Source organism: Emys orbicularis, chromosome 2, assembly GCF_028017835.1.
Source record: "Emys orbicularis isolate rEmyOrb1 chromosome 2, rEmyOrb1.hap1, whole genome shotgun sequence".
NCBI lineage: Eukaryota > Metazoa > Chordata > Testudines > Emydidae > Emys > Emys orbicularis.
Window position 1 is genome coordinate 143,894,689 of NC_088684.1, and position 26,060 is coordinate 143,920,748.

The window sequence follows — 26,060 nt, forward strand, 5'->3', positions numbered from 1 at the left end:
CTCAGTCCTTTTTGAGTGTCTCTTGAATTATCTTAACAATAAAACAACACAAGACTCTTCAAACCTCCCGCACAGTTAAAACTTACTGAAATCTTGTTCATAGGCTACATCTAAAGAATCTGTTTAGGGTTTCTGATAATTTTTTCCCCATTATTCTCCACAACTGAAAGTTTCTTCTTCAGCAGAGGCTGAAGAATAACATTCTACTTCATCCACGAAGAACTGGCCTTTTGCAAAATGCTACCCATCTCTTACTGTTCTCAAGGGGACTGAGAAAAAAGGCTACCCCTGCTCTGAAAATGCCCTTCTCCAAATGGCAACCATCTCCGATTGTTCCTAGGGGACTGAAGCCACAGATTGCCCTTAGCAAAGATGACTCCTGCCTCTATCCACCTGCTCATTTCCTCCTCCTGACACCCACAACATAGGGGTTTTACTTTCTCCCCAAAGACACGTTGGCTTCACTTCTACCAGGAACAATGGGAAGTGGTGGCCATTTTTAAAAGAGGGCATCTTAACTGAGGGCAGCATGGGGCCTTGATGCCGCTGAGAACAGCTGAACGTGGCCATTTCGAAAGGTGTGTGTGTGTGTGTGTGTGCGTGCGCACGCACGCCGGACTATACGAGCGAGAGAGAAACAGTTCTGTTCCTTCCCAGCTGCTCTGCATTGCTCTGGTGATGCAAAGCCCCCACAAAGCCAGCTCACCTGGCCTATATGCTCACGCTGCTTTGTGCTGCTCCAGAACAGCCGAAGGTAGCAACAGCATACCAGTGACTCTTCCCCTGAAAGTTTACTTATATATGGAAGGCTGATACTGTACATCTTCAAATCGTTAGAAATATCACATGGAAATGTTATTTTGGGTTCCTGGCTAGGGTTCAGGTATGCAATTTTTAATAAGTTTTTTAAAGACCAAGGAATACCCACAAAATTACATTAAGAGGGAGTCATGGTTACGCATATCTGTTATTAGCAATTCAGGGTAAAATACATTACAGAGCTGTTGTAATGATGACAAAAACAAGCACTCTAACCCCCCCAAAAGTCAAATGTAAGATTAAATTTAAAAGAAATCCGAACATTTTACGGAATAAGAATGCACAGGGATCCCAAACAACCGTAGTCTGCCCTGTATGACACAATAAGGAAGAGAAAAAAAATCTTGTGTCTTTAAATATCAATTTAATCCAATATGGAATCACAAATACTAAAATGCATCATCATAGATGTTACGGGAGGCAATATATAAGAAGGAGGGTTAGGAGGGTTAAAATGGATTTCAAAAAGCAGAGCACTAAAGGTATAAAGATCAAATACTAGAAATTCTATAAGTAAATCAGAAGCAGAAAGCCTACGAGTGGACTGGTGGATCTGTTGGATCATCAGGGTTTAAAAAGCACAATTAAGGAAGATAAGGGCATTGTTGAGACGCTAAATGACTTTTTTGGTATCAGTGTCGGAGAGAGACCCATCCTGGTCCCATGCTTGCCTGGTAATACGGATGAGGTGCTATTAGTGACTGAGGTGTCAGAAGCAGAGGTGCTGGAATAAATTGATAGTTTAAGAAGCAAGTCACCAGACCCAGATGGTCCATGCGAGAGTTCTGAAGGAGTTCAAGTATGAAGTGGCTGAGCTGCCAGCAAAGTTACGCAATCTCTCATTAAAAGCAGCTACTGTACCAGAGGATTGGAAGGCTGTAAATGTTATACCTGTATTTTAAAAAGGTTCTAAGGGTGATCTGGGGAATAACAGACCTGTCAGCCGTACATCTGTACCTGGTAAATTTGTTGAAACAATAATTGAAAACAGAATAATAGAACGTGGACGAGCATGACATGCTAGGGTCTAACCAACATGGTTTCTCTGAAATAAAATTGTGTCTCACTAAAACTGCGTCTCACTCTTCTGTTGGAATTCTCTAAATGTGTCCATAAGGTAGGGGATAAAGGAGAAGATGACATTCATTTAGACTTTGAAAAGGGCTTTTGACAAAGTCTCTCAAGAGGCTACTACAGAAGCTAAATTGACATGGGGTGAGAGGCAAAACATCGTCACAGATCAAAAAGTTGCATGAGAAAAAGCAGGAATAAGTGGACAAAAAAAGGTTAAAAGCAGGGGCCACAAGGCCCTGTATCAGGGCCAGTTTTGTTTAATATATTTATTAATGGTCAGGAAAAGGGGGTGAACAGTGAGGGGGTAAAATCTGTAGATGACAAAGGTATTCAGTTAAATCCAGACAGGACTGTGAGGAACTTCAGATTCAGGTGACTGGGCAACAAGATGGCAGATTAAGTTCAATATTGATAAATGCAAAGTAATAGCTATTGAAGGGAAACACTTTCATACTCCTTATCAACTCAGAAAAGGACCCTGGGTCTCTCAGTGTGTGAAACGCAATGGAGAGCTCTGCTCCAGGTGCAGCTGCAGTCACACAAGTAACCAGGATGCTAGGCTGCATAAGGAACGGGATGGAGAAGAATAGAGAATGCTATAAAGCCATTACAGAAACTAATGGGGCAGCCTCATCTGAATCCTGTGTGCCGCACTGAGCACCCCATCTGATAAAGGAAGTTGCAGAACTAGAGGGGTTCAGAGAAGGGTGATGAGAATGATTAAGGGCCTGGTAAAAGCTCTCCTACGAAGAGAGACGGAAATGATTGGCATTGGTTCCCCACCTCATAACGTAAAAACAAGGGGACAGTTCAATAAAACTGAAAGGTGGACAATTCAAAACTGATGAAAGGGAATACTTTTTCCACATGTGATTAGCCTGTGGAACTCATTGCCACAGGAAGTCTTCAAGGCCAGGAATTTAGCAAGATAGAAAATGGGATTGGGCATATAAATGAACAAGAGAAACCAGAGTTAGAATAATTAATTATACAAACATCTTGGGAGGGATAGTAATCTTAAGCTTCAGTTTTAACCCATTCTTTAACGATTAGGGACTACACTGGGGGATCAGGTTATCCCAAAACTGCCTGCTGTGGCGTCTCATGCACCTTCCTGTAATGCATCTGGTGCTGGTCACAGTTAAGGACAAGATGCTGGACTAGATGGACCACAAGGCTGATCCAGTTTGGCAACAGCTTTGTATAAAAATATTGCTTGAGCATGCAGGGGTGTAATCAGGAAGGCCAAGGCACAATTGGAGTTGCAGCTAGCAAGGGATGTGAAGGATAACAAGAAGGATTTCTACAGGTATGTTAGCAACAAGAAGGTGGTCAGGGAAAGTGTGGGACCCTTACTGAATGGGGGAGGCAACCTAGTGACAGATGATGTGGAAAAAGCTGAAGTACTCAATGCTTTTTTTGCCTCGGTCTTCACAGACAAGGTCAGCTCCCAGACTGCTGCACTGGGCAGCACAGTATTGGGAGGAGGGGAGCAGACCTCAGTGGTAAAAGAGCAGGTTAAGGACTATTTAGAAACCTGGACATGCATAAATCCATGGGGCCGGATCTAATGCATCCAAGGGTGCTGAGGGAATTGGCTGATGTGATTGCAGAGCCATTGGCCATTATCTTTGAAAACTCATGGCGATCGAGGGAGGTCCTGGACGATTGGAAAAAGGCAAATATAGTGCCCATCTTTAAAAAGGGGAAGAAGAAGAATCCGGGGAACTACAGCCTCACCTCAGTCCCTGGAAAAATCATGGAGCAGGTCCTCAAGGAATCCATTTTGAAGCACTTGGAGGAGAGGAAGATGATCAGGAACAGTCAATATGGATTCACCAAGGGCAAGTCATGCCTGACCAACCTGATTGCCTTCTATGATAAGTGGCTCTGTGGATATGGGGACGTGATATATCTTGACTTTAGCAAAGCTTTTGATACGGTCTCCCACAGTATTCTGGCCAGCAAGTTAAAAAAGTATGGGCTGGATGAATGGACTATAAGGTGGATAGAAAGCTGGCTAGATTGTCGGGATCAACGGCTCGATGTCTAGTTGGCAGCCGGTATCAAGCGGAGTGCCCCAAGGGTCGGTCCTGGGGCCCATTTTGTTCAACATCTTCATTAACGATCTGGATGATGGGATGGATTGCACCCTCAGCAATTTCACAGATGACACTAAGCTGGGGGGAGAGGTAGATACGCTGGAAGGTAGGGATAGTGTCCAGAGTGACCTAGACAAATTGGAGGACTGGGCCAAAAGAAATCTTATGAGGTTCAACAAGGACAAGTGCAGGCTCCCACACTTCGGATGAAAGAATCCCATGCACCGCTACAGGCTGGGGACTGACTGGCTAAGCAGCAGTTTTGTAGAAAAGGACCTGGGGATTACAGTGGACGAGAAGCTGGATGAGAGTCAATAGTGTGCCCTTGTTGCCAAGAAGGCTAACGGCACATTGGTCTGCACTGGTAGGAGCATTGCCAGCAGAACGAGGGAAGTGATTATTCCCCTCTATTCGGCACTGGTGAAGCCACATCTGGAGTATTGCGTCGAGTTTTGGGCCCCCCATTACAGAAAGGATGTGGACAAATTGGAGAGAGTCTAGCGAAGGGCAACAAAAATGATCAGAGGGCTGGGGCACATGACTTACGAGGAGAGGCTGAGGGAACTGGGATTATTTAGTCTGCAGAAGAGAAGAGTGAGGGGGGATTTGACAGATGCTTTCAACTACCTGAAAGGGGGTTCCAAAGAGGATGGAGCTCGGCTGTTCTCAGTGGTAGCAGATGACAGAACAAGGAGCAATGGTCTCAAGTTGCAGTGGGGGAGGTCTAGATTGGATATTAGGAACAACTATTTCACTAGGAGGGTGGTGAAATCTCCATCCTTAGAGATTTTTAAGGCCCAGCTTGACAAAGCCCTGGCTGGGATGATTTAGTTGGGGTTGGTCCTGCTTTGAGCAAGGGGTTGGACTAGATGACCTCCTGGGGTCTCTTCCAACCCTAAGCTTCTATGATTCTATCACATGGTGTCACTTCAGGGCAGAGTTAAGGTTGTTTGCATATCCTATCTGCATTTCCAGACCTTAACATGCTTGGATTTCTTTTAAGTTAAACTTGGAATTTCCTGGGTTTCTCATGCTGTTTTGGGGGCTACCCACAAGAGCCCTGTAAGGTATTTGATCCTAAATGACTCACGTGCTCTCCACTCTCCAACTATAGGTTAACATAGTTTTTGTCGGTAATATCTCAAAAAAATAGTGATTGTGGAGGCGAGAGGGAACTCAGTGGACACTCGAAGCATGTGGAACCTGGTCCAATCCACGGCAGGCACAGGTAACAACAGCACGGAGCTGGGAAGGGTCCAGCTGCAGCAGCAATTCCGATTCAGTCGGCTGGAAAGGTGCAGAATTCTATGTTTGCAGAGGGAAATCTGCCACTGTAGGTGAGAAGCAGGAGGAGCGAGGAAGGGAAAGGTTAAAGGGTGAATCTTGATCCTTACTGTGGTACCAGCCAGCCCAATGCATGAGGGATTTGGCCAACAGCGCCAGGAGACAGCGGGTAATAAGGAGACAGTTCTGAAGGGTGAGGTGGTCGTGGAATTCCTATGATGGGGGGAAAAACAAAACAAAACAGGCATTAAATCACTGTAATGGCATCCCGGGGTCACGGCTGTCAGGCTAGACTGCTGGCACTCCTGCACTACCTCGCCAGTTCAGTACACTGAACGCAGGGACGGTGCTCTGTAAATGGGTGTGCAGGCTCCCACACCATGGTGCGGTATTTCTTCCTGGCTAGTCCTGGGACTCTGAGCTGTTCTCTCCTGGCAGTCTGCTCAACACGGGGAGATGTTCTTCCCAAAGAGGCCTTCCAGGCAGGATGGCTGAGCACAGAGCTCACTGCAGAAGGAGGAAAGACAGCCCCCTACACACACACGTAACAACCTTTAATGCTGCCCAGCCAGGACATGAGACTCAAAGCTACTACCCAGTTTGCCCCCACTCCCTGCACTGCCTGCCTTGTGCTGGTTACCAGGGGCCAGGGAAAGCTGGGGGCATGGGAAGTACATTGGTTCAGAGGGTGTGAGCTCTCCAGATCGGTTTACCGGAGGACTTGCTGATTTCTACACAAACAAGAAGCCCCATGGCCACAGCCAGGTCTTTACAAGCCCTGCCCTGGACAAGATGCAGGGTCAGGCTCCTCCTAGGTGTGAGTGAAGCAGGGAGGGTGCAGTACCCCATAATGGGCAAGCCAGCCCGATGTGTGGGTGAGATGGCAACAGGGAAAATCCTACTGTCCTGGTTTTGCAGTTGTCAGAGGAGAGAGCACTTGTAGGTACTCCCACATCTGAAGTGTACTGCTGCTCTTCTGGTAAAGAGACACGGGACCATCGCTTGTGCACCAGAGAGTGCTTTGAGCTGAATGGCATATCCCCTTTGTACTGTCACCAGTGTTCTCTGTCACGTGGAAACAGGCCAGATGTTCGCCAAAGAGAATGGATAAGGGTCTGATGGTAAAAACCGTCCCAGGCTGTCTGTTCCCTGTCCGATGCTAGCTGTGTGTTTCAGCCAACATCCTGCAGGCGGTTGGCCTGCGTACTGCTGCTTCACTCAACTCCTTCGCTAGGAGTGTTTTCCGACAGGGCGGGGAGAAGTGGAGGAAAGCTGGGAGTGGAACCATGTGTACCACTTCCCATAGAAAGGCTGTGTCAGGCCAAGTAATCTAGCCAAGGAATCGCCAAATTAACAGCTGGTCCCTCAAACAGCAGGTCAAACACCCTCATGTGCACATTGGCTGATGAAGGCTGCCCATGCTGTGTCCAGTGAGGACAGGAATGACATGACTAGTCTGGATCCTCTCTGAATGGGAAGTGCTTGACCCAGAAATAAACACTGTATTGTGCCAGGATCGCTTGGTAACTTGCAATCTTCATAGCTAACCCAGCCAACAGGTACATAGGTACATCCCCTACCAAGTATATCTAGCTTCTCTGCATCCTCAGACAAGCTGGGTCTTGCATCTCCCAAAGCCAACTGCTCCTTTAATGTCAGCACAGCCAGGACCACAGATCCCTTTTGTGTAGCTTGTGGGATTTGGTGGGTTTTCCTTTAAAATCTGATGCAGCAGCAGTTCACTGTGGAGGATGGTCCTCGAGTCAGACAGTTAGTACCAGATGGCATTGCAAGAGTTAGGAAAGTCAAAAACCCTCTGCAGCAAAGTCACAAATCTGGAAGGGAAGCCGCCCAAAGATTTCTATGGCCCTTGCTAGTATCCTAGGACTCTGCCCCATCTGTCCCTGTGTCTGACCGACTCACTCTGGGAACCCCCTTACATCCCAGCTTCTGTGCCCCAATAGCTCACCCGTCTTTGGATCAATCTCTGGTGAGAGGTGGGAAGGAGGCGAGCCCGGGGAGAAGTGGTCGCTGCTGTACGTGATGAGTGGGGTCAGCGGGTGCATGTGATGTGCGTGCTGCACCACGGGCACTTTGTTCGACTGCAAGAGAAAAGGAAGAAAACATTTGTACTTGAAAAATAAATGCAGAATCCTCTGCAGAAGGAAACAAAAGAGCAGGGTAGACAGGGATCCAGATACGAATTTCAAAAGGACCCACGTGACGTAGGAGTCTAAGTCCCCTGTCCAACAGCGATTTAGGGTAAAATTATCAAAGATGGCTAAGTCCCATTTTCAAAGGTCAATTAGACATTTAGGGGTCTGAATCCCATGGACTTTCAATGAGATTTAGGCTCCTAAGCAGTAAAGCCACTTTTGAAAGTGGGTCTTAGGTGCTTTTGAAAGTTTTACCCTTGCTGACCTGCAGTTTAGCTGCAGGGATGACGCATCCCAGAATTGCTGCCTCTGCATCCACCAGAATCCCTCGCTGCACCCAGACGGAGGGTTTCATCTCTATAGCGCATTTCCTTTCCTCATATACTACTGGAAAGTTCACTATGTTTTTGTAAAAAGAGATACTGTGGGATGCTCTGGAGGTCACCCCCCTTCACAGACTCAGCTCTCTGGCATATCAGGTCCTCCATTTCTAAAGTTACACCAACCCCAGATCTCACACAGCCCGAGATCTCCTCCACAGTCTGGATATCCTGTGTCACTCTCACCACCTTCACACCAGCAGGCGAGTCACCGAACAGTTCTCACCAACGCCACGCTCCCAGCTGTCTGCATTCCTGATCCACGCCCCGATCACGCTGGCCTGTCTGCATCTCCCAACATAACAACATAAGAATGGCCATACTGGGTCAGACCAAAGGTCCATCTAGCCCATTATCCTGTCTACCGACAGTGGCCAATGCCAGGTGCCCCAGAGGGAATGAACAGAACTGGTAACCATCAAGTGATCCATCCCCTGTCACCCATTCCCAGCTTCTGGTAGACAGAGGCTAGGGACACCATCCCTGCCCAGCCTGGCTAATAGCCATTGATGGACCTATCCTCCATGAACTTATCTAGTTCCAACTGTGTCCCCCTGCCCTGGAGCGACCCCTGGGTGCGTGAGGAATCATCAGCCTCCACTAGCGTGGTCACAAAGAGATCCATCCCACCTAGATGCCCCTCCATCACGTGACTGGCTCCCTCAAGTGGAAGATCAGGGATGTTAATTTGGTGGCCTACTCCACAATGTCTTTCTATGCCTCCTCTGTAGACAGTTCCCTCTCTCTGCTCCTCCAGCTCACCAAGTTTGCTTGTGAGTCCTGTTGCACTTGGGCCCTGCAGGCCAGGAGCTGCTCGCTCCGGGTGCATAGCCACTTGGCCACAAGGCAAACAGCTGTTCATTCTGTACTCTGTGCAATTCACTGCGGGCTGGTGGCGCTTACAAATTCAGATGCTTCATCCACAAAGCTTGCAAACACTCCACGAGCTGGCACATGCGTACCAGCCCGTCCTCTACTGCACATGCGCCGTATGTAGTTTTCAAGGGGGCATCTCTGTTCAATCTAAAGCAATTCTTTTCAGCCTCATCCTGCTCTATCTCACAGGAGATCTACGTCCAGGCCAAGTTCTCAGGTTTCAGGCGTAACCCTTCCCCTGTAGCCTGCAGAGAAGTGTGACGTTAGTCAATCTCCTAGAACTCAACACGCCTCGAGGGATTTTACTCAAACGTACAAGAATGAAAAATTCACTTTGGGCAGCAGCCAACCCTGGAAAACGTCAGGCCCAGAGGCAAACACTTTGCAAAGCTCACAGCGAGTGGGAACCGGGGGTTATAACGACAGCAGTTTTGCAACCTTAGCGATAGAGGATGGAATAAATAAGGGCTGGCAGGGGATGGGGATGAGAAAAGGACCAGAGCAAACACTGCTTGGGATGGGGGGAAGCTGACTGAAATACCAGAGTATCTAATCCCTCGTGTGCACTGAGGTTTCCAGTGACAGGTTTTGAATCATGAACTCTCACAGCACAGAGAGAACCAAACAGCCTCAGGCACCAGGTGAGTCTGTCCAGCTGCAGGATTGAAACAATGGAGATGGGTATTTCTATATTCCCTCTCAGCTCCCTCCCTAAGAAAATTATTTTGAACACTCCTTAAAAGGTCACCCGCAAAGGAAAAAATTAACCAGGGCTTGGGTCCTTTTTAACTCTTTTACGATGAACATTCCTTTTTTTCCTGCTTGCTTTTTACATTAGAAATACAAGTCTTGTCTGCCCTGGAAGACTCAATGGCCACTGGAGAATTAGTGAAATTGCGACCTCGCAGAAGAAAGGAAACTGGAAGCCGACCAATTGAGAGGCATTAGGAAATACCCATCTCATTTGCCTTTGGAGAATCCAACCCTTAGTCCAAGGGATCATGGCCTCAACCCTGCAGTTGCATTTTAGGTAGGCCCATTAAAACTCCTTTAAAACTTTGTTTTTGTTAACCTCTTTGTTCCAATGCTTAATGAACAATTTAGGAGGAAAAAACATCTTTGTTAATTTCAGAACCCCTGGCTTTCAACGAACAGGTGAGAGTTCACAAGAAAGATCTGATGCCTCACAACAAAATTCTCCAGCAAAACTGGGAGAGACGAAATCCGGTACAATGCCGAGTGTACCAAACCCTCCCAGGCCTCTTCCTGCAGCATAATCAAGAATAATTACAAAAAATTCCTTTGCAGCCACTAACAGTGATTAGTATTTGGCCTGGGCTTGGCAGCTACCAACATGGAGGGACAGACACACAGAACGGGAGCCTTGCTAAGTGCTGGGAGACGCCGCAGAAAAGACTGTCTGGGAATGCAGTTTATGCCACTCCACCCCAAACATGAGCACATGGGAATCCATCCGCACACTATCCCCCTGGGTCTAGGGACCACTGAGGGACCCGAGACCTTAGGCCAAAATGCTCATAACTCGGATGCCTGAAGTTAAGACGCCTTGAACTCACGCACTACTTCAGCACCAGCATAAAACTGGCCTGATTCTCAAGGGCTTGGAGCACATACAGCCTCCATTAAAGACAGTGGGAATTGTGCTCTCGCGGGCTCTGAAAACCAGGCCTCTTATTTAGGAGCCTAATTTTAGGTCCACAGATTGAATAATGTCATCCTTAATGTGTCATTGCAACCCTTCATCTGCCTTTATTTGTGACCCAGGCTTATCACCTGATACTGCACCAGGTATAGGCACCCACAGAAATCTCTTCTTTCTCCTCTTCTGTTGTCTGCAGTCTCATAGCCAGTTTGGTCCCAGGATATAAGAGAGATAAGGTGGGTGAGGCCATATCTTTTATTGTACCAACTTCTGCTGGTGAAAGAGACAAGCTTTCGAGCTTCACAGAGCAGAAGAGATAAGAGAGATTACCTCACTTGCCTTGTCTCTCCTTTTCTCTTGTCACTCACAATTGATGCGAACATTTTCACTTCCTGTTTGACATATTCACAGATTCTAAGACCAGAAGGGACCTTTACAGTCATCTGATCTGACCTCCCGTACATCACAGGTCAAAGAATGTCACCCAGTGATCCTGGCATCCAGCCCAAGAACTCCTGGCTGAACGAGAGCACATCTTATAGAAAGAGATTCCACATCCCTAGGTTATTGTTACACTGGTTAATTACCCTCACGTAAAACTTTGCTCTTTATGATGTGGTTTCCAGAAGGTGTATATGGTCTGGGGGATATAACGAGAGAGACCAAACTGGGGGAGAGCGTTGGGTGGAGATTCTGCCTGTGATTTGTGCCTGGTCAGGTGGACCAGGTGCAGCTACAGGAAGAAAAAGCAAGCTGTGCATGCAGGGAATCCTCTAGCCAAAGCTGTTCAGGAAGGTTAGTGTACAATCAAGCAGAGAAGCACTTACTAAGTGTGCGGGCGATGGAGATCTGCTGTCTTTCAGCGTAGCACCAGCCGGAACGTCAAGAAGCGGCCACTTCATCTGCAGGTACTGGAAGAAACCCAGATTAAAAGGATGAAACAACAACAACTCTGTGAGGAAAGGGGACTCCCCTAAGCCCAGCTGCTTTCACAAGAGGGATTTGTTGGGCATGTCAGAAGTTTGGTATTTAAAACAATTCTGATACCGCAGGGCCTGTGCCCCGGCTCTGGTCAATCACTTCCAAGGTCAGTGGAGGGTTACAATAATATAGTAATGCCAAACTATAGTCCCACAACAGCCAGCTTTAACCACAGCAGGCCTTGAGGAATTGTGAGTTTGTGAGCATCTCTTAGCCAGCTCAGCTAGGAACAGCTGGGAGGCATCAGCATTTTGCACTAGGGTGATACACTTCTCTCACCCAAACCCTCCTCGCCCCCACCAAACAGGCCAAGTCCTCCCAATCAATGACTCAGCCACCCTGTGGAAGGTCTGGAAAGGGATCATCTCTCTGCTCGTGAGCCATCTGCATGGTCCCAGCGCGGAGCGGCATGCACTTGGTCATGGGAACCCTAAGCTGCACCCACACCACCTCCCCTTCGTTAATTACACAGCTTGCTCCCTTAGCACAATCTACCAGCAACAAGTTCCCCTCTAGTTCCCCCTAGAGGATCATTCCACAACCTCCTGCTCTTAAGTAATAGGCTGTGATTAGCTAAGCGCTTGTCACTCTGGGGCCGACAGGATCTACAGGTCAAGTGTGAATCACCCTACCAGTTATGTTCTCATGTACCATACTGGAGTCACAGGTCTCCACGCACAGTGGAGCTGTATACAACACAGACACCAATTCCCACGTCTGGGAAATTGTTTCACAATCCTCCCAACTACTCCATCTCCATTAAAGACTGATGCATTTAAGGGCAGCCTGTAAAATCTGCACACAACCCCGCTCCCTGAAAATCTGGCTGGCGACCACGGAAGTGCAGTGGAGGGGACCCTCTGCTCAGCAGGCGCACAGCACCCTGCAGGAGGCAGTACTACGTGAAGGCTCAGGCATCCTCCGGCAGGGCTGAGCTGAGACAGGGCTGAGCGAATGGTCAGGGAGATTGTGTTCCCGTGGGATCTTGCTGCGCTGACTCCTCAAAGACACCGGCATTGTGTCTCGAGGAGTCAAGTAGAATCCTCTGCAGGACTATTTTTTTTAATCCCATTCCCACCCGCTCCCGCATTGTTTCTTGCATTTTTATCCCGCTCTGACCCACAAAGACCTTAAATCTCACAAACGAGAGAGATTCCCCCATGCTACTAAAAAAAAACCCCAAAACCCCCCAAAACGCTCAGTTAATACACACACACAATTTTTACCACTAAAAGAATAAAACAAATCTTGCTTAAACCATGTAAAAAACTACTTTAACTCCTGTTATAATAGACACCAAATCTCTTCCAATCCCTCGCCTAAATTTAAGTATTAAAACCCTAATTTAAAAAAACAGGGAATAGAACCCCAGTCTACTGAGTCCTAGCCCAGTGCTCTGTCCACTAGACCACACCACCTCCAGCACAGCCAATCCCAAATGTTATAAAATCATGAGTCAGCAGCAGCCCCCCCCCCCGCATGAGATTGCCTTAAAAACCATGACATTTTAAGATAATGCATTTTAGGCTCTATTTATTTGCCTTTTTTGTTTTGTTTTTTTGAATATTAAGGTGCACTGGGGTCACATTTTCAAGCTTTTCTCACCAACCAGGAGAGCCAGAAACTTATTTCTCTTAGGAAAAAAAAACAAAAACAAAAAAACCTCCCAACAACCTCAAAATGGAAATTCTTATGTATTCACGTGACTCCAGAAGTTGAGGCTTTAAGAAAAACACCAGTCATCATAAGAACTGCAACATGCTTATTATGGCTGTGTCCAAGGGCCAACCCAGAGTGCGGCCCTATTGTGCTAGGTGCTGTACAAACACAAAGTAGTAGACGAGAGTTAGCAACACAGAGTTTTTATGAATGGACATGGGCTGTTCACCAGTGTTCCCTGGAGTAGTCACTATTCTGGCTGTGAGTTGTCACCTAGCTCTCATAGCAGCCCCCAGCGAGAGGACTTGAGAGCCAAAACTATTTCCGGGATCACTTCCAAGTCCTAATAATAATTGCTGTTTGTGATGCTGCTGCTTGACCCTCTCCCCCCCAGGGCTCTGGGGACTGATGGCAGCTGCCACTCTGCTGTGGCAGGCATCCAGCTGTTCTGGGCGGGTGTTCTGCCAAGCAGCGAAGACTGCAGCATGACAGGCGCTTGTGGCCTGAGCGTACAGGAGCAAACCACTGACTGTGTGTCTGGCGGAGCATCTGCTGGGCCAGCATTACCAACAGCAGGGTCAGTGCCGCCATGCCCCGCGCGGATTGGAGAAACACTGCCCTGCATGTTCTCCCGGCTGATGCCCTCCCTCGCTCTCTCTGGGTTTGTGGCCTCCAAGAGAAGGCAGCGTGCCATGGCCTGCCTCGACCATGGGCCGGTCCTCCAAGCACAGCCTGAAAGGTCCTCACTCACTTCAGCTGGTCTTAGGTGCCCGTGGTTTTCTCACCTGTCACATGGCTCCGGCTCTCCCTGCAAAGCAGGCTCTCACCTGACATGCCTGACCAAGTAAACCTCCATGAGCCTAGGAAGCAGGCTCCCTGCACAAACAACCCTGTGATCAATCTGCCTCTAGCAAGAAGGGCTAGGCTGATCTCTCACAAGGCCATCTGAACCAGCGGGCTCACACTCTGGAATGGGCTCTGGCATTCCCCACTTGTTTGGTTTAGCTGATAGAATACAGCTTGTCCCAGGGACGGCAGGGGAAGAGATTAGGGAAGAATAGATCATAAATCCAAGTGCTCAGCCAAGGTCTCCTCCTTTCGGTGCAGATGCCACTTCATTTCCAAGGAGGAGGATGGCCCAATGGTTAATGACTATCCTAGGAGTTGGGAGACTCGGGTACAAGTCTTTACTCCGCCACAGACTCCCTGGGTGACCCTGGGCAAGTCACTTAATCTCTCTGTGCTTCAGTTCCCCACCAGCCCAATGGGAACAGCATTTCCCTACCTCTTGGGGGAGTTGTGAGGCTAGATCCATTAAAGGCTGTGAGGTGCTCCGATACTATGGAGACCCGACCAGATAAATATTTTAGACAGGTAGATTCCGAGCGCTGTAGCCCCAGTTTGATCTTTAACATGACCACTACACAACCCTCCACCAACAGTTTGGTGGGACGTGCACTTGAGCTGCCAACACATGGAGTACGTTCCAAGGCATTCACTCCTACACACAACACCCTGCTTTCATAGAATCATAGAATATCAGGGTTGGAAGGGACCTCAGGAGGTCATCTAGTCCAACCCCCTGCTCAAAGCAGGACCGATCCCCAAACAGATTTTTGCCCCAGATCCCTAAATGGCCCCCTCAAGAATTGAACTCACAACCCTGGGTTTATCAGGCCAATGCTCAAACCACTGAGCTATCCCTTGCCCCCCTTCATCTTCCTTGACACCCATACATCTCCTCCCTCCTACTCACAACCCTAGCTCCACCCACGTTGTAACAAGACAGATGTGCGCTGTCTATTGCTTTGCTCTGGTCTATACACGGGGGCTGGCGTCGGGCTGTGGCCTGTTGGTGGGGCAGGGTGAGTGAGGAGAGGTTATTGCTGGGAATTTGTAAGCACGTGTCGTAGTGGCTGGAGAGCGAGCAGGAAGAAGGGCTTGGTTTGCTCATGCCTGGGAAATTCCTTCAGTCACGAATTGATCAGTAGTGATTTTAGGGATGTCTGCTGTGGGGGTAAGACAGCACGCCTGGGGTGAGTATCGGGGAGAAGGCCTGTGTGGTTCCTGGGGGATGCGACATGGCCAGACCGGTACGCTGGGGTGGCAGTGTACCGTGTATGGTGAATTGTGTCGATAGTTGGTGACTTTTCGTTGGTTTTCACCAAGCCTGGGACTAGGATGTGCCTCTAAACAGCCTTAACTGCGAACTAACAACATTTTCTGGGCTGAATTTCCCAGTTTTTACAATAAGCACAACAGTATATCAACAGGGATGGCTACGCATGGGGACAGAGCCAGGGGTGTGGCTGTGGCCCACCCACTTGCATCCAGGCCCACCCAAATCTGAGCGGGGTGCAATGCTGCCACAGCAGCCTGCAGCGTCCCTCGGGCCCCTGAAATCCAGGACGGAGCTCTGCGCCCGCCCTTCAGAAAGCTACACTCCGGCAGCTCTGCCTGGCCATGTTCTGAGCTGCCCCATGCGCGTGCCCAGTTCGGCAGGTGAAGCCCTGTGTCTGGGGGCACCAGGGCTAGGAAAAGGGCATCGGCAGAGAAGCTGAGATAGTGCAGTCTGTCATTGCCCGTCCATCCGAAAGTCGGGGCCCACCCAAATTTCCACTCCTAGCTACGCCACGTTCCACATGCCACCTTCTTGCCCCGCCCCCCACAGAGCTGCACCGCTCCTGAATGTCCCCTCCATTGCTCCATTCCTTAGCACACTCATCCCTGCCAACCTGCCAGACCCCCCTTCCTCCTCTACAAAACACTCATCCATACATTGCTCCAGAACAGCGTTTCACAGGTGAAGACGGAGGGGGAGTAGCCAGCGTGGTGAGTGGTAAGGATGTGTGGGGAGCAGCATTGCGTTGACAAAACATCCGGCTAAACTGGAGGGGAGAGCAGAATACAGCACTCTATGTTGGGTGTGGTCTGGGGAACACAAGTGGGGGATTTCGACTTGAACGTGGTGCAATAGGGAAGAAGTGCTGGGGGGCCTGGGAGAAGAAAAACACAGAGGAGTTGTGCTCTGATGAGCCACCATAGTTCTCTGTGCTGATGTTCTTACACCCCACTCCTCCACCATGATGCACCCACAAAACTGATCTCCCCCAAGCCCCAATAATCCCCTGCCACCATCCTTTCTCTCTGCTTCTGCTGCTACCTGCTGTGAGGGTGATGGCAGAAACATGGGGTCCTTAGCATGGGATTGTGTGTGCTGAGGTGGGGCTGGGGCTGGCTGGCAGGGGCCCAGTGCCTCTGCACTCAAACAGCATTCCTGCACACACAACAGCACTGTCTTGGGGAGCTTGTGATGCCCTCGGGACGGCTCAGCTGCCTGGGTGCTGGGACTCTGGTCTCTCACTCTTCCCCCCAGGCTCCTGCGATGGAGCGAGTCAGCATGCACGCACCCGGTGCTTTGGAAGGGCCAATTTCACAAGCTGAAAACAATTATGAGCCAAATCAGATGGGAGAAAAAAAATGTAAAGAGAAAAATGTCGGTGATAATTGGGAACTGCTCAAGAACATTTTTCTAAATGTCCCCAAAGCCATAATCCCACAATCAAGAACGTGACGATGTTTTTGTTGTTGTTTTTTTAATTGCCTGACTTAGAAGGGAAGTGAAAGCAGTAATATAAAATAAAATAAAAAAAACAACGTGTAACAAATAAAAAAGACAACAGTGTGTGACAAAAGGGGAAGTTCATAGCAAGGAAAGTAAATTGGAAACTAGGAACTGTAGAAAATTGATAATGGAAGAAAAAAGACACAAAGAGAACTGTATGGTTAGCAGAGTTAAGGACAATAAGGAGTTTTAAAAAATATATCATAAGCAAAAAGAACCCTAAAGATGGAAATGGTAGAATTGTGAATAATAATGTAAAAAAAGCAAAGAAGTGTTCAATAAAATTTCTGTTTTGTATTTGGGGAAAAAACAAACCATGTATTTATATCATATGATGATATATTTTCCATTCCAACAGTAGCTAAGGAGGATGTTAACAGTAGCTACTAAAGTTACACATTTTAAAATTGGTAGATTCAGGTAACTTGCATCCAAGAGTTTAAAAGAGCTTCCCAAGGAGTGTTCTGGACTTTTAATAAGTCTTGGAACACTGGGGAAGGTCCAGAAGACAGAAAGAGAGCTACTATTGGGCCAATATTTTCAAAGGGTAAATGCGATGATGACCTGGGTAATTATAAGCCTGTCAGCCTAACATTGATCCTAGATAAAATAATGGAGCAGCTGATATGGGACTTGATTAATAAAGAATGAAAGAAGGGTAATATAACTAATGCCAATCAACATCGGTTTATCGAAAACAGATTTTATCAACTAACTTGATTTTTTTAATGAGATTACATGTTTTGTTGATAAAAGGAATAGTATTGATGTAATAGACTTTTGTAAGGCATTTGACATGGTATTGCACAATATTTTGATTAAGAAACTATAAAGATACAAAATCATCATGGCACACATTAAATGGGTTAAAATTAGCTAATTGATAGGTCTCAAACGGTAACTGTAAAAGGGGACTCAAGCAAGCAGTTTTTCTAGTGGGGTCCCCTGAGGATCGGTTCTTAGCTCTATGCTATTTAACTTTTTTATCAATGATCTGGAAGAAAACAAAATCATGACTGACAAAGTTTGCAGATAAAGATTGGGGGAGTGGTAAATAATGAACAGGACAGCTCACTGGTGCAGAGTCATCTGGATCACTTGCTAACCTGGGCACAAACAAACAATATGCTCTTAAATACAGCCAAATGTAAACGTATACATCTAGGAACAAAGTGTGCAGGCCATATTTACAGGATGGGGGACTCTAAGCTAGGAAGCAGTGACTCAGAGACTCATGGGTCATGGTGGATAATTAGCTGCACATGAGCTTCCAGTGCAAGGCTGTGGCTAAACAGGCTATCGCGATCCTTGGAGGTATAAACAGTAGGTTATTTTACCTCTCTATTTGGCACTTGGGCGATGGCTACCACAATATTGTATCCAATTCTGGAGTCCACAAGTCAAGAAGGATTTTGATAAATTGCAGAGGGTTCAAAGAAGAGCCACGAGAATGACTAAAAGACCAAAAAACCTGCCTTACCGTGAGAGACTCAAGGAGCTCAATCTATTTAGCTTACCAAAGACAAGGTTAGGAGGGACTTGATCACAGTCTGCATGTATCTATCTACCTGGGGAACAGAAATGTGATAATCAAGGTCTCTTCAATCTAGTGGACAAAGGCTGATAGTAATTAACCACTGGAACATCTTAACCAGGGTTGTGCTGGATTCTCCACCACTCTCAATTTTCAAAATTGGATTTTTCTAAAATATATGCTCTAGTTCAGTGATACTCAGACCTCAGTGGTTTCAGAGCCAAATTAGCGGTCAGCATTACCCAAAAGAGCCACAGTAGTGTGAATTCATTGTTTCGTTTACTATAGTATTATTGATTCATATTTAAGCAGTCTGACAAGGGAAATATTTGGTTTGTTTTTATATATAATTCTCACAGCAAAATGACTGACCAAGTATTATCATTTTATCAACTACAATTGGTTAATAAAATAAGAAAAGCATCCCGACTGGTTAATAATGAAATCCTGTTTTAATATCATGTGCTGCAAAGAACCGCAGGAGACACATTAAAGAGCCAATTGTGGATCGGAAGCCTCAGTCTGAGTGTCCCTGGTCTAGTTCAACCACAGCTATTGGCCTTGAAGCAGGAATGAAAGGAAATCCTATGGCCTGTGTTATGCAGGACACCAGACTAGACAATCACAAGGGTCCCTTCAGGCCTTGGAATCAAGGAAACGTCACTGCTCCCCCATCCACACACACACACAACCCACGTCCCCGCTCTGGTCATCCTGCACATCCCCATGCAACCTCCTCACACCACCCCAAACCCCACTGACCCCTGCTCCCCACATACCCATGTCTCCCCCCCACAGTATGGCCCTCACCCCATTGGCTCCCCATCACTGCCTGTGGCACCCGAGAACTAGCAACAAGTCCCACTTCTCCAGCTTTCCCCCTCAACACCCCCCTCCCTTACTGCTCCACTCGACGAGAGCCCCATCTCACTCTCATTCCTTGCCAGAGACCACCTCCCCTCCTGGCTCCCCAGGGTCTCTGTGCTGAGCAGGGCAGGGGTTTGGGGTTGCGGCGGTGAACAGATGTGTGACAACTACCATTTTGGCCAACACACTAGGGACTGAACTGGGAACCTCCTGAGCTTAGGGCAGAAGCTGCTACAGCTTGAACAAAGAAGCCAATTTTCCCTAACCGGGGCTGGAAGAGAATTATATCCTCTGTAGTTCAGGCACAGAGGCGGGCCTGTAACATACACTCACCAGTAAGATACAGAGGCAGCTACATAAATACATTTACTCTTCCTTGCAGAGAATCAATGGCTTACAATGAGTAAAGGGAAATCACCTCTTTTTTTCTTGTTAAACCTGAACATTTAAAAAAAAAAAACCCAAACAAACAAACAAAAAACAAAAAAAACCCAACACCCTTGTCTTGTCCCTGAGCTGTTCTGAACAACATGTGTGTGAGAAGCTTAGAGTTTACAGGGACTGTGCTTCTTGGGCTAGAGAACACACAAAACACCAAAATACCCAGGGGAAATGGCTAAAAGGGGCCTGGACATTTTTGGATTGGCCCTTGAAAAGGGAGGGTCTTAACTTTGGAACCTATGCTCAACAACTGAAAAGTGAAACAGCAAAAGCATAAATTAAAATCCTTAAGTGCAAATCTCATGGCAACCTTTATTACAGAGCTGCCTATTTCCGCAATGTCTCAGCACCACTGGTTTCTGTTCTCTATGCCACATACTGTTATGCTGGTCTTGCATACTTGGATATAGCTTGGAGACAAAACAAAGGTACATTGTATTGTATTTTTCAGTGGAAGGAGAAGTTCGTTTCACCCCAAGCAGTTGGATGGAGCATGTCCTGTGAAATACCGGGATTTGGGAATGTGGAGTGGATGAGTTGCAGCTGTGCACTGGAATTTCCCAAACATACAAATCTTCATGATGTAAAACAGCTGGGAGGAAATCCCAGCATGCCATGCTCAGAGACAGGACAACCAATAAGCTAAATGGAAGATTAACCCTCCAGCTTCTTCCTTTGACAGGCAGCGCTGCACGAAGTGCAGATGTATTGTACCATGAGCAGGTTCCACACACAAATTGCCATGACATAATGAATCTCCTAAAAAGCTCAAGCTAGCAACTGCAAACCCACAGCAGGAGCCGGATCAGAAAGATCAGCTTTGCCTCCTCAAATGAGCTGCATGCATCTCTCCAACAGGTCCAATCAGACTAGAACCGAGAATAAAGTGCTGTCCTTTGTCATCCCATCGAACCCACTGTATGTGCAGCACTGCACACAGGAAAGGTGAGCCCCCGTCACCGACATACCCCCAGGTAACTCACCCCCGTTTCCCTACCCCTCTTAAAAAATAGAGAGGTGTCAAAGAGGTAAAAGGGGCCAACTTGGTACAAACAGGCTACTTGTGAAAAATCCTCCCCATTTATTTTTGGAATGATAAAAATTGCACCTTTTGCCCCAGGGTGTAGAGACAAATATTAAAAGGCAACAATATCAACACCGTGTAAGCCCTCTTCAGCTAAACCACACCAAATACTTGTGTCCTGCCTCCAAGAGGGAACAGACATGCCCTGAAATGGCTCAGGTCCCTTCCAATCTCCTATAAGGACCCTTTGGGTTCAGTCTAACTCTTCCTCTTCTTCCTCCTCCTCCATCGCTCTCATCTGTGGAATCCCACAAGTCTCTACGCTCTCCCCCAAGTTACACACAACCTAGAGGAAGCCATCAGGGCCTGCTGAGACAACACGGGCCGATGACGGCTTTGGTGAAAGCGTCATCCCCCAGCAGGACGAGGACAATTCCCAGTTCTGCACGCTCTCCTCGTCAAATGGGGTCTCCCCTTACTCCCAGTTCTGTTGCTCCAGGCAGAAGGGGAGCCCTGAGCCCCTTCCCTTCACACTGGATCCGGATGGTGGCTTAGGCAGTCTGGAGCTCCCCTTCGGAGGGCAGCCTAGGAAGCTTCCCCACAGTCCACCTTCCTCCCACAGCTGCATCAGCCATGCCCCCTCACTGCCCCCACTTCCTCAAAAAAACAAGGGAAACACACATCAGAAACACAGTTACCAGAGGGAATAGCGTGAATGCTCAGCACTGCCCTGTGTCCTTCCACGCTGGAAGAGTTTAATTCCCAGAACTCAAGCACTGCCAGCCCAGAGAAAGCAGAGTTAAGGGGACACTTCATACCCAACACAGCCATACCCCCTTAACTCTGCCCCCAGCAAGATGGCAATTGGAATGGGGAGTATAACAACACCTCCCCTCTTCAGCTAAACCTGCCATTGTCCCTGTGTTCAGCACAGCTCCAGCTCAGCTCCCCCAGTCACTCAATCCAATGGGCTGTGCTCTGGTACTGCACCATGCAGGGCACGGGAGGGAGAACAAGCCACACATGACAATGCACCACTGGAAGGTGCTCGGGTACTACTAGGGTGAAAAGGGCAGTACCGGAGCCTGAACAGAACAGAGCTAATAATGTTCCCTGCCCTTCTCTAAAGCCCCCTCTAATTCTGCTCTCTCTTTTTCCTGAGCTAAGGTGACCACACCTGAACACGGTATTCCAGCTGGGGGCATACCATTGATTAATAATATAAATGGCATTTTGATATTTTCAGTAAAAAAAATTTTACGGTACTCCTTATACCCTAACACATGCTTTTTGGGATTCGGAGGCACATTATTCCCTGCAAAAAGCTATGTTGGAAGAACTCTGCTAAGGTTGCAAAGTCAAGTACTCAGAAGTTAGGAAACACCAGAGTTGAGGATAGCTGTGCGACCTTACTTCTGCCCCCTTGTGAGAATAACTTATGATACGGTCTTGAATTATATCACAAAAATTACAACCTACTTTTTCCACAGGAACCCTGGCCTCCTTGAGCACGTAGGAAACATTGGGGTACTAGAAGTGTGAGGAGGCAATTGTTCAATGTTTCTCCACATGAACTCTGGCCTCCTTGAGCATGTAGGATGGATGGTGCTCAGAGAAAGAGACAATTATTCAATGTTTCTTTTTCTCACATACTAGAAGCATGAGGAGGTGGGAAAAGGAGCAGTGGCTCAAAGGGCGGGCCTGTAAGCCTAGAGAGAACCAAGTTAAGATCCCACTGCAGGACAGGAGTCCGTACCTGTGGGAAGAGTCTCTTGAGCCCCCTCAAGAATCTGACTGTCATGTCATGGGAAAACACCGTCTGTCCTTGGATCGGTGGGTGAAAAGCGGAGATGGCCGCGAGATGCACTCTAATGAGTGTGCCAGGCCCTGGTTCCTCAAATGGAGCAGGTAGTCCAGGACAGCCTGTATGGAAGAACGTGAGAAAGAGATGCCACGCTCGGATGCCCAGCAGGAAAACCTCGTCCACTTAGCCAGGTAAGTCAGTCTGGTTGAGGGCTTCCTACTCCCCAGGAGGACCTGTTGGACTCCTTCCAAACAGGTCCGTTCCTCCGGGTTCAGCCACATAGCAGCCACGCCGAGAGGTGGAGGGACTCTAGGTTGGGGGGTAGGAGCCGACCATGGTCCTGTGACAGCAGGTCCGGGCGGTTGGGCAGGGGCCAGGGAGGGGCCACTGACAAGCTCATGAGCGTGCTGAACCAATGTTGGCAAGGTCACGCTGGGGCAATCACGATAATCTGCGCCTGGTTGCTCTTGATCTTTGCCAGGACCCTGCTGATGAGTGTAATCGGAGGGAACACGGACATCAGGCATCCTGATCACGACAGGAGGAAGGCATCGGAGAGGGAGTGCTTGCTCAGACCTTGCCGAGAGCAAAACCGGTGGCATTTCCTGCTCTGTTTGGTAGCGAACAGGTCCACTTGGGGAGTTCCCCACCTTTGGAAGAGCATGCAGCCTACCTCTGGATGGAGCGACCACTCGTGGCAAGAAGAGAAGTCCCTGCTGAGCTGGTCCGCAGGGACCTCTACTTCCATTGGTGGTCCAGCATCCTGAACCTGTGGGGTCTTACCCTCCGAAGTCTCGAGCACTGGAGGGGGATGGGATACTGAGGCCACTGGCCTCTCTGAGGCTCCCAACGCCGACCAGGCAGCCTGGGAGCGTTGAGTGAACCCCCAAGGGTTCCATGGGTACCATGGCGCTGGCTACTGCGCCTGGGGCCATGGGACAGGTTTCAGTGCTGATGATATAGGTGGCACCGCAGGTACTGGGGCTTGTTCCGCAGTCAGGGAGCCTCACTCCGTGCCGGAGGCATAAACAGAGCGGTCGGTACTGGGCGACCAGGATTGGTGGAGTGGTGGCTCTTGTCCGACCGGTGCCGGTTACTGCATCCCAAAGCCGACCTATCCAAGCGAGACGGGCGTCTTGGTTGGGATCTCAGGGAATGACATCATTCGGTGGATCTGCGTCAGAGACCCGGCGATCCACGCCTCACACTACTTGACTGGTACCGGGAGCTAATACGGGCCAGTTGCCGGGAGGATCTTCCTGAGTAGGGCGACCTACTGCTAGTAGACGGGCGATGGTGGCACAGCGATCTGCGATCTCTGATCCTCGATTGGTCCTGTGATCGGTCCCAGGATCACAGGAAACAGTCGGGGCTGGCCCAGAAGTTCTTGCCGGGTGGCGCATGTCTCAGAGGTTCTGTGCCAATCTACCGGCGAGGTACGCCTCGAGTCCCTCAATTGGGGACCCCTGTGCGGTGACCAAAGAGGGCTCCACTGAGCCTGCCTCTCTAGTCCTGAGGTGTGATGGCTTCGGGCGGGCGAGCGATAGCAGGATGGTCCCTCTCGATGGGGAACGGTGCCGCTGAGGCGGGGAACACACATAGGCCCCAGCGTAGGTTTTCCCCAAGACCGGGGTACTGCTGGAGCCAGTGTGGGTGGCACCGGGAGCATTAGAATCTCCTGAGCTGCTTGTAGGGCTTCAGGTATCGATGGCACCTGAAGCTGGCTGGGGCCTGCGCCGCTATCCGGAATCGCAGGCAAAGTGTGGGATGGGCTGCACTGCTCGACTTGAGCTGGGGCCTGACTTCCCAAGGGGGGCGTTGAGCTGCCCGGCACGGGTTGTGGCTCGCCCCCAGCCCTCTCCTGTCCCTTACGGTAGGAGATCTTCCCTTCACAGTCTTTTTTGGCTTCTTGACTGGAGCTGTGGCGGGGGACCGGTGCCAGCTCACGGACGGCGCCGCTGGAGCATTGCGCATGGAGGCCGCAGTGCTCGGTGCGGAGTCAGACCCCTGCTCCGGTGCCGGAGTGAGGGACAATTCCATTAGGAGCGCTCTTAGACGGATATCGTGCTCCTTCTTCGTCCTAGGTTTAAAGGACTTGCAGATACGGCACTGTCCCTCGCCTCAGCACCGTAGGCAGCTGGTATGTGGATCGCTGACGGGCATAGGCCGTTTGCAGCAATCGCAGGGCTTAAAGCCTGGGGACCGGGGCATGCTCCATCCCCCAGCTGAGTCCCGCTCGGGACTAACCAAGCATTTGAGAACTACTACCAAGGGTAACTAAGAAACTACTAACTATATACAACTATATTACAGGTTTTCAAAGTTTGCAAGAACAGAGAACGAAACAAGGCTAGCCGAAGCGGCAGAAGTTCCAGCACCGTCACTGGTGGCAAGAAGGAACTGTAGGTGGGGGGGAGCCAGCGGCACCCCTTATACCATGCCCTGCGGGTGCCACTCCAGGGGGCACCACAGCCGGTCCCCTGCAGATACTGCTGAGGGACAATCTTCCGGCACCGGTGCATGTGGCAAGCACACAAATAATATGGAATGGACATGAGCAAACACTCCAAGAAGAACTGGTTTGCTCTACCCTTGCACCTTAAAAGAAGAGGAGCCACTCAGACACGGAAGAGAAGAGAGGCCCAATCCCAGACTGTATTTTCCAGGCAGCTAAAAATAATTGCATGGGAGGAAGCTAGAGGTCTGCAGGCAGGCTGGACTCTCCTGTTGTCTGACAACAACCTATTTGGAGAGGTGCATGTGGGCTCTTTGCAAGCTGCAGCAGGACAAAGGGGAGCTCTGTATCGGCCCTGATGAAGCAGAGAAGCAGTGGCACTACCTCAGCGCTTCGTGTTCCCCCTGGAAGAAGCTGTTTGCAAACCCACAGGCTGCATTCACATTCCTCCCTGGGTGCAGAGAGCAAACATTTTAAAATGTGCAGAGAGCGCTCTGCCAAGAGGAAAGCTCTGGAATCTGGGAGGTTCCGGATTTTTTTCTTCTCTGGGAGGAGGAGAAAGAGTTGGAAAGCGTCCCATGTATTCAGCAGCTTAGGAGAAAGGAAACAGGGTTTGTGTATGTTCAGCATGGAACAGGAAGAGCGCTTATCTCATTCCTATAAAACACACAAACAGTCCAGAAGGAACCATGAGCAGAAAGTGCGGTGCTCTCCACGGCACACACTGCACGGAGGGGCTGTATGTGCTGCAGAGCTCCGAGCAGAACCCAGCCAAAACTAACAACTCCAGGGCAAACGGGAGTGGGAAAGGCACCAAGCCCCTTGCAAGGTGACAGCCAAGGGGAACAGTCCATCGGGCAGAAAGGTGTCTGGACAACAGCGAGGATATGCCATTTGGTCCCCAAGTCAGGGGACCTCCCCAGGGATGGGAATGCCACTCCAGCTGCCAGAACCAATGCGTCCGCATCAACACCCTGCCCCTCACCAACCTCATCCCCAGAAACTGTGCGACTTCAGTGCTCCCAGCTCACTACATGCAGGGAGGTCAATGCTCCTCCTCCCCTGCCCCCGGACCTGTTTGGCACTCTCAGCACTCTGGCTCTGCTGGCCCAAGAGCCTGTGTGGCACAATCAGCCCCCCACGACCAAAGCGTGCAACATAAAACGTTCTCACAACACCCTGCACCCCAGAGTATGCAACGTGCAAGGCAGCAACAAGACAGCACCTCCCCCGTTACACATGCACTCCTACGCCACATCCCCACGGTGACACAAACACGCAACCTGTCACCCACGTGTTCCCCGCTCCAAAATCCC

At 49.0% G+C, this 26,060-nt stretch overlaps 1 protein-coding gene across 1 annotated transcript in view; it reads right to left on the reverse strand.

Annotated features, from left to right (window-relative positions):
- TCF7L1 (transcription factor 7 like 1) overlaps window positions 1-26,060 on the reverse strand; it is a 96,229-nt gene that overhangs the window by 7,330 nt on the left and 62,839 nt on the right. The window contains exons 4-6 of the mRNA XM_065400051.1: window positions 11,182-11,265; window positions 7,249-7,381; window positions 5,390-5,492 (exon numbers count right to left, since the gene is read on the reverse strand). Coding sequence (XP_065256123.1) covers window positions 5,390-5,492; window positions 7,249-7,381; window positions 11,182-11,265 — 320 coding nt within the window. The remainder of the gene's footprint in view (window positions 1-5,389; window positions 5,493-7,248; window positions 7,382-11,181; window positions 11,266-26,060) is intronic.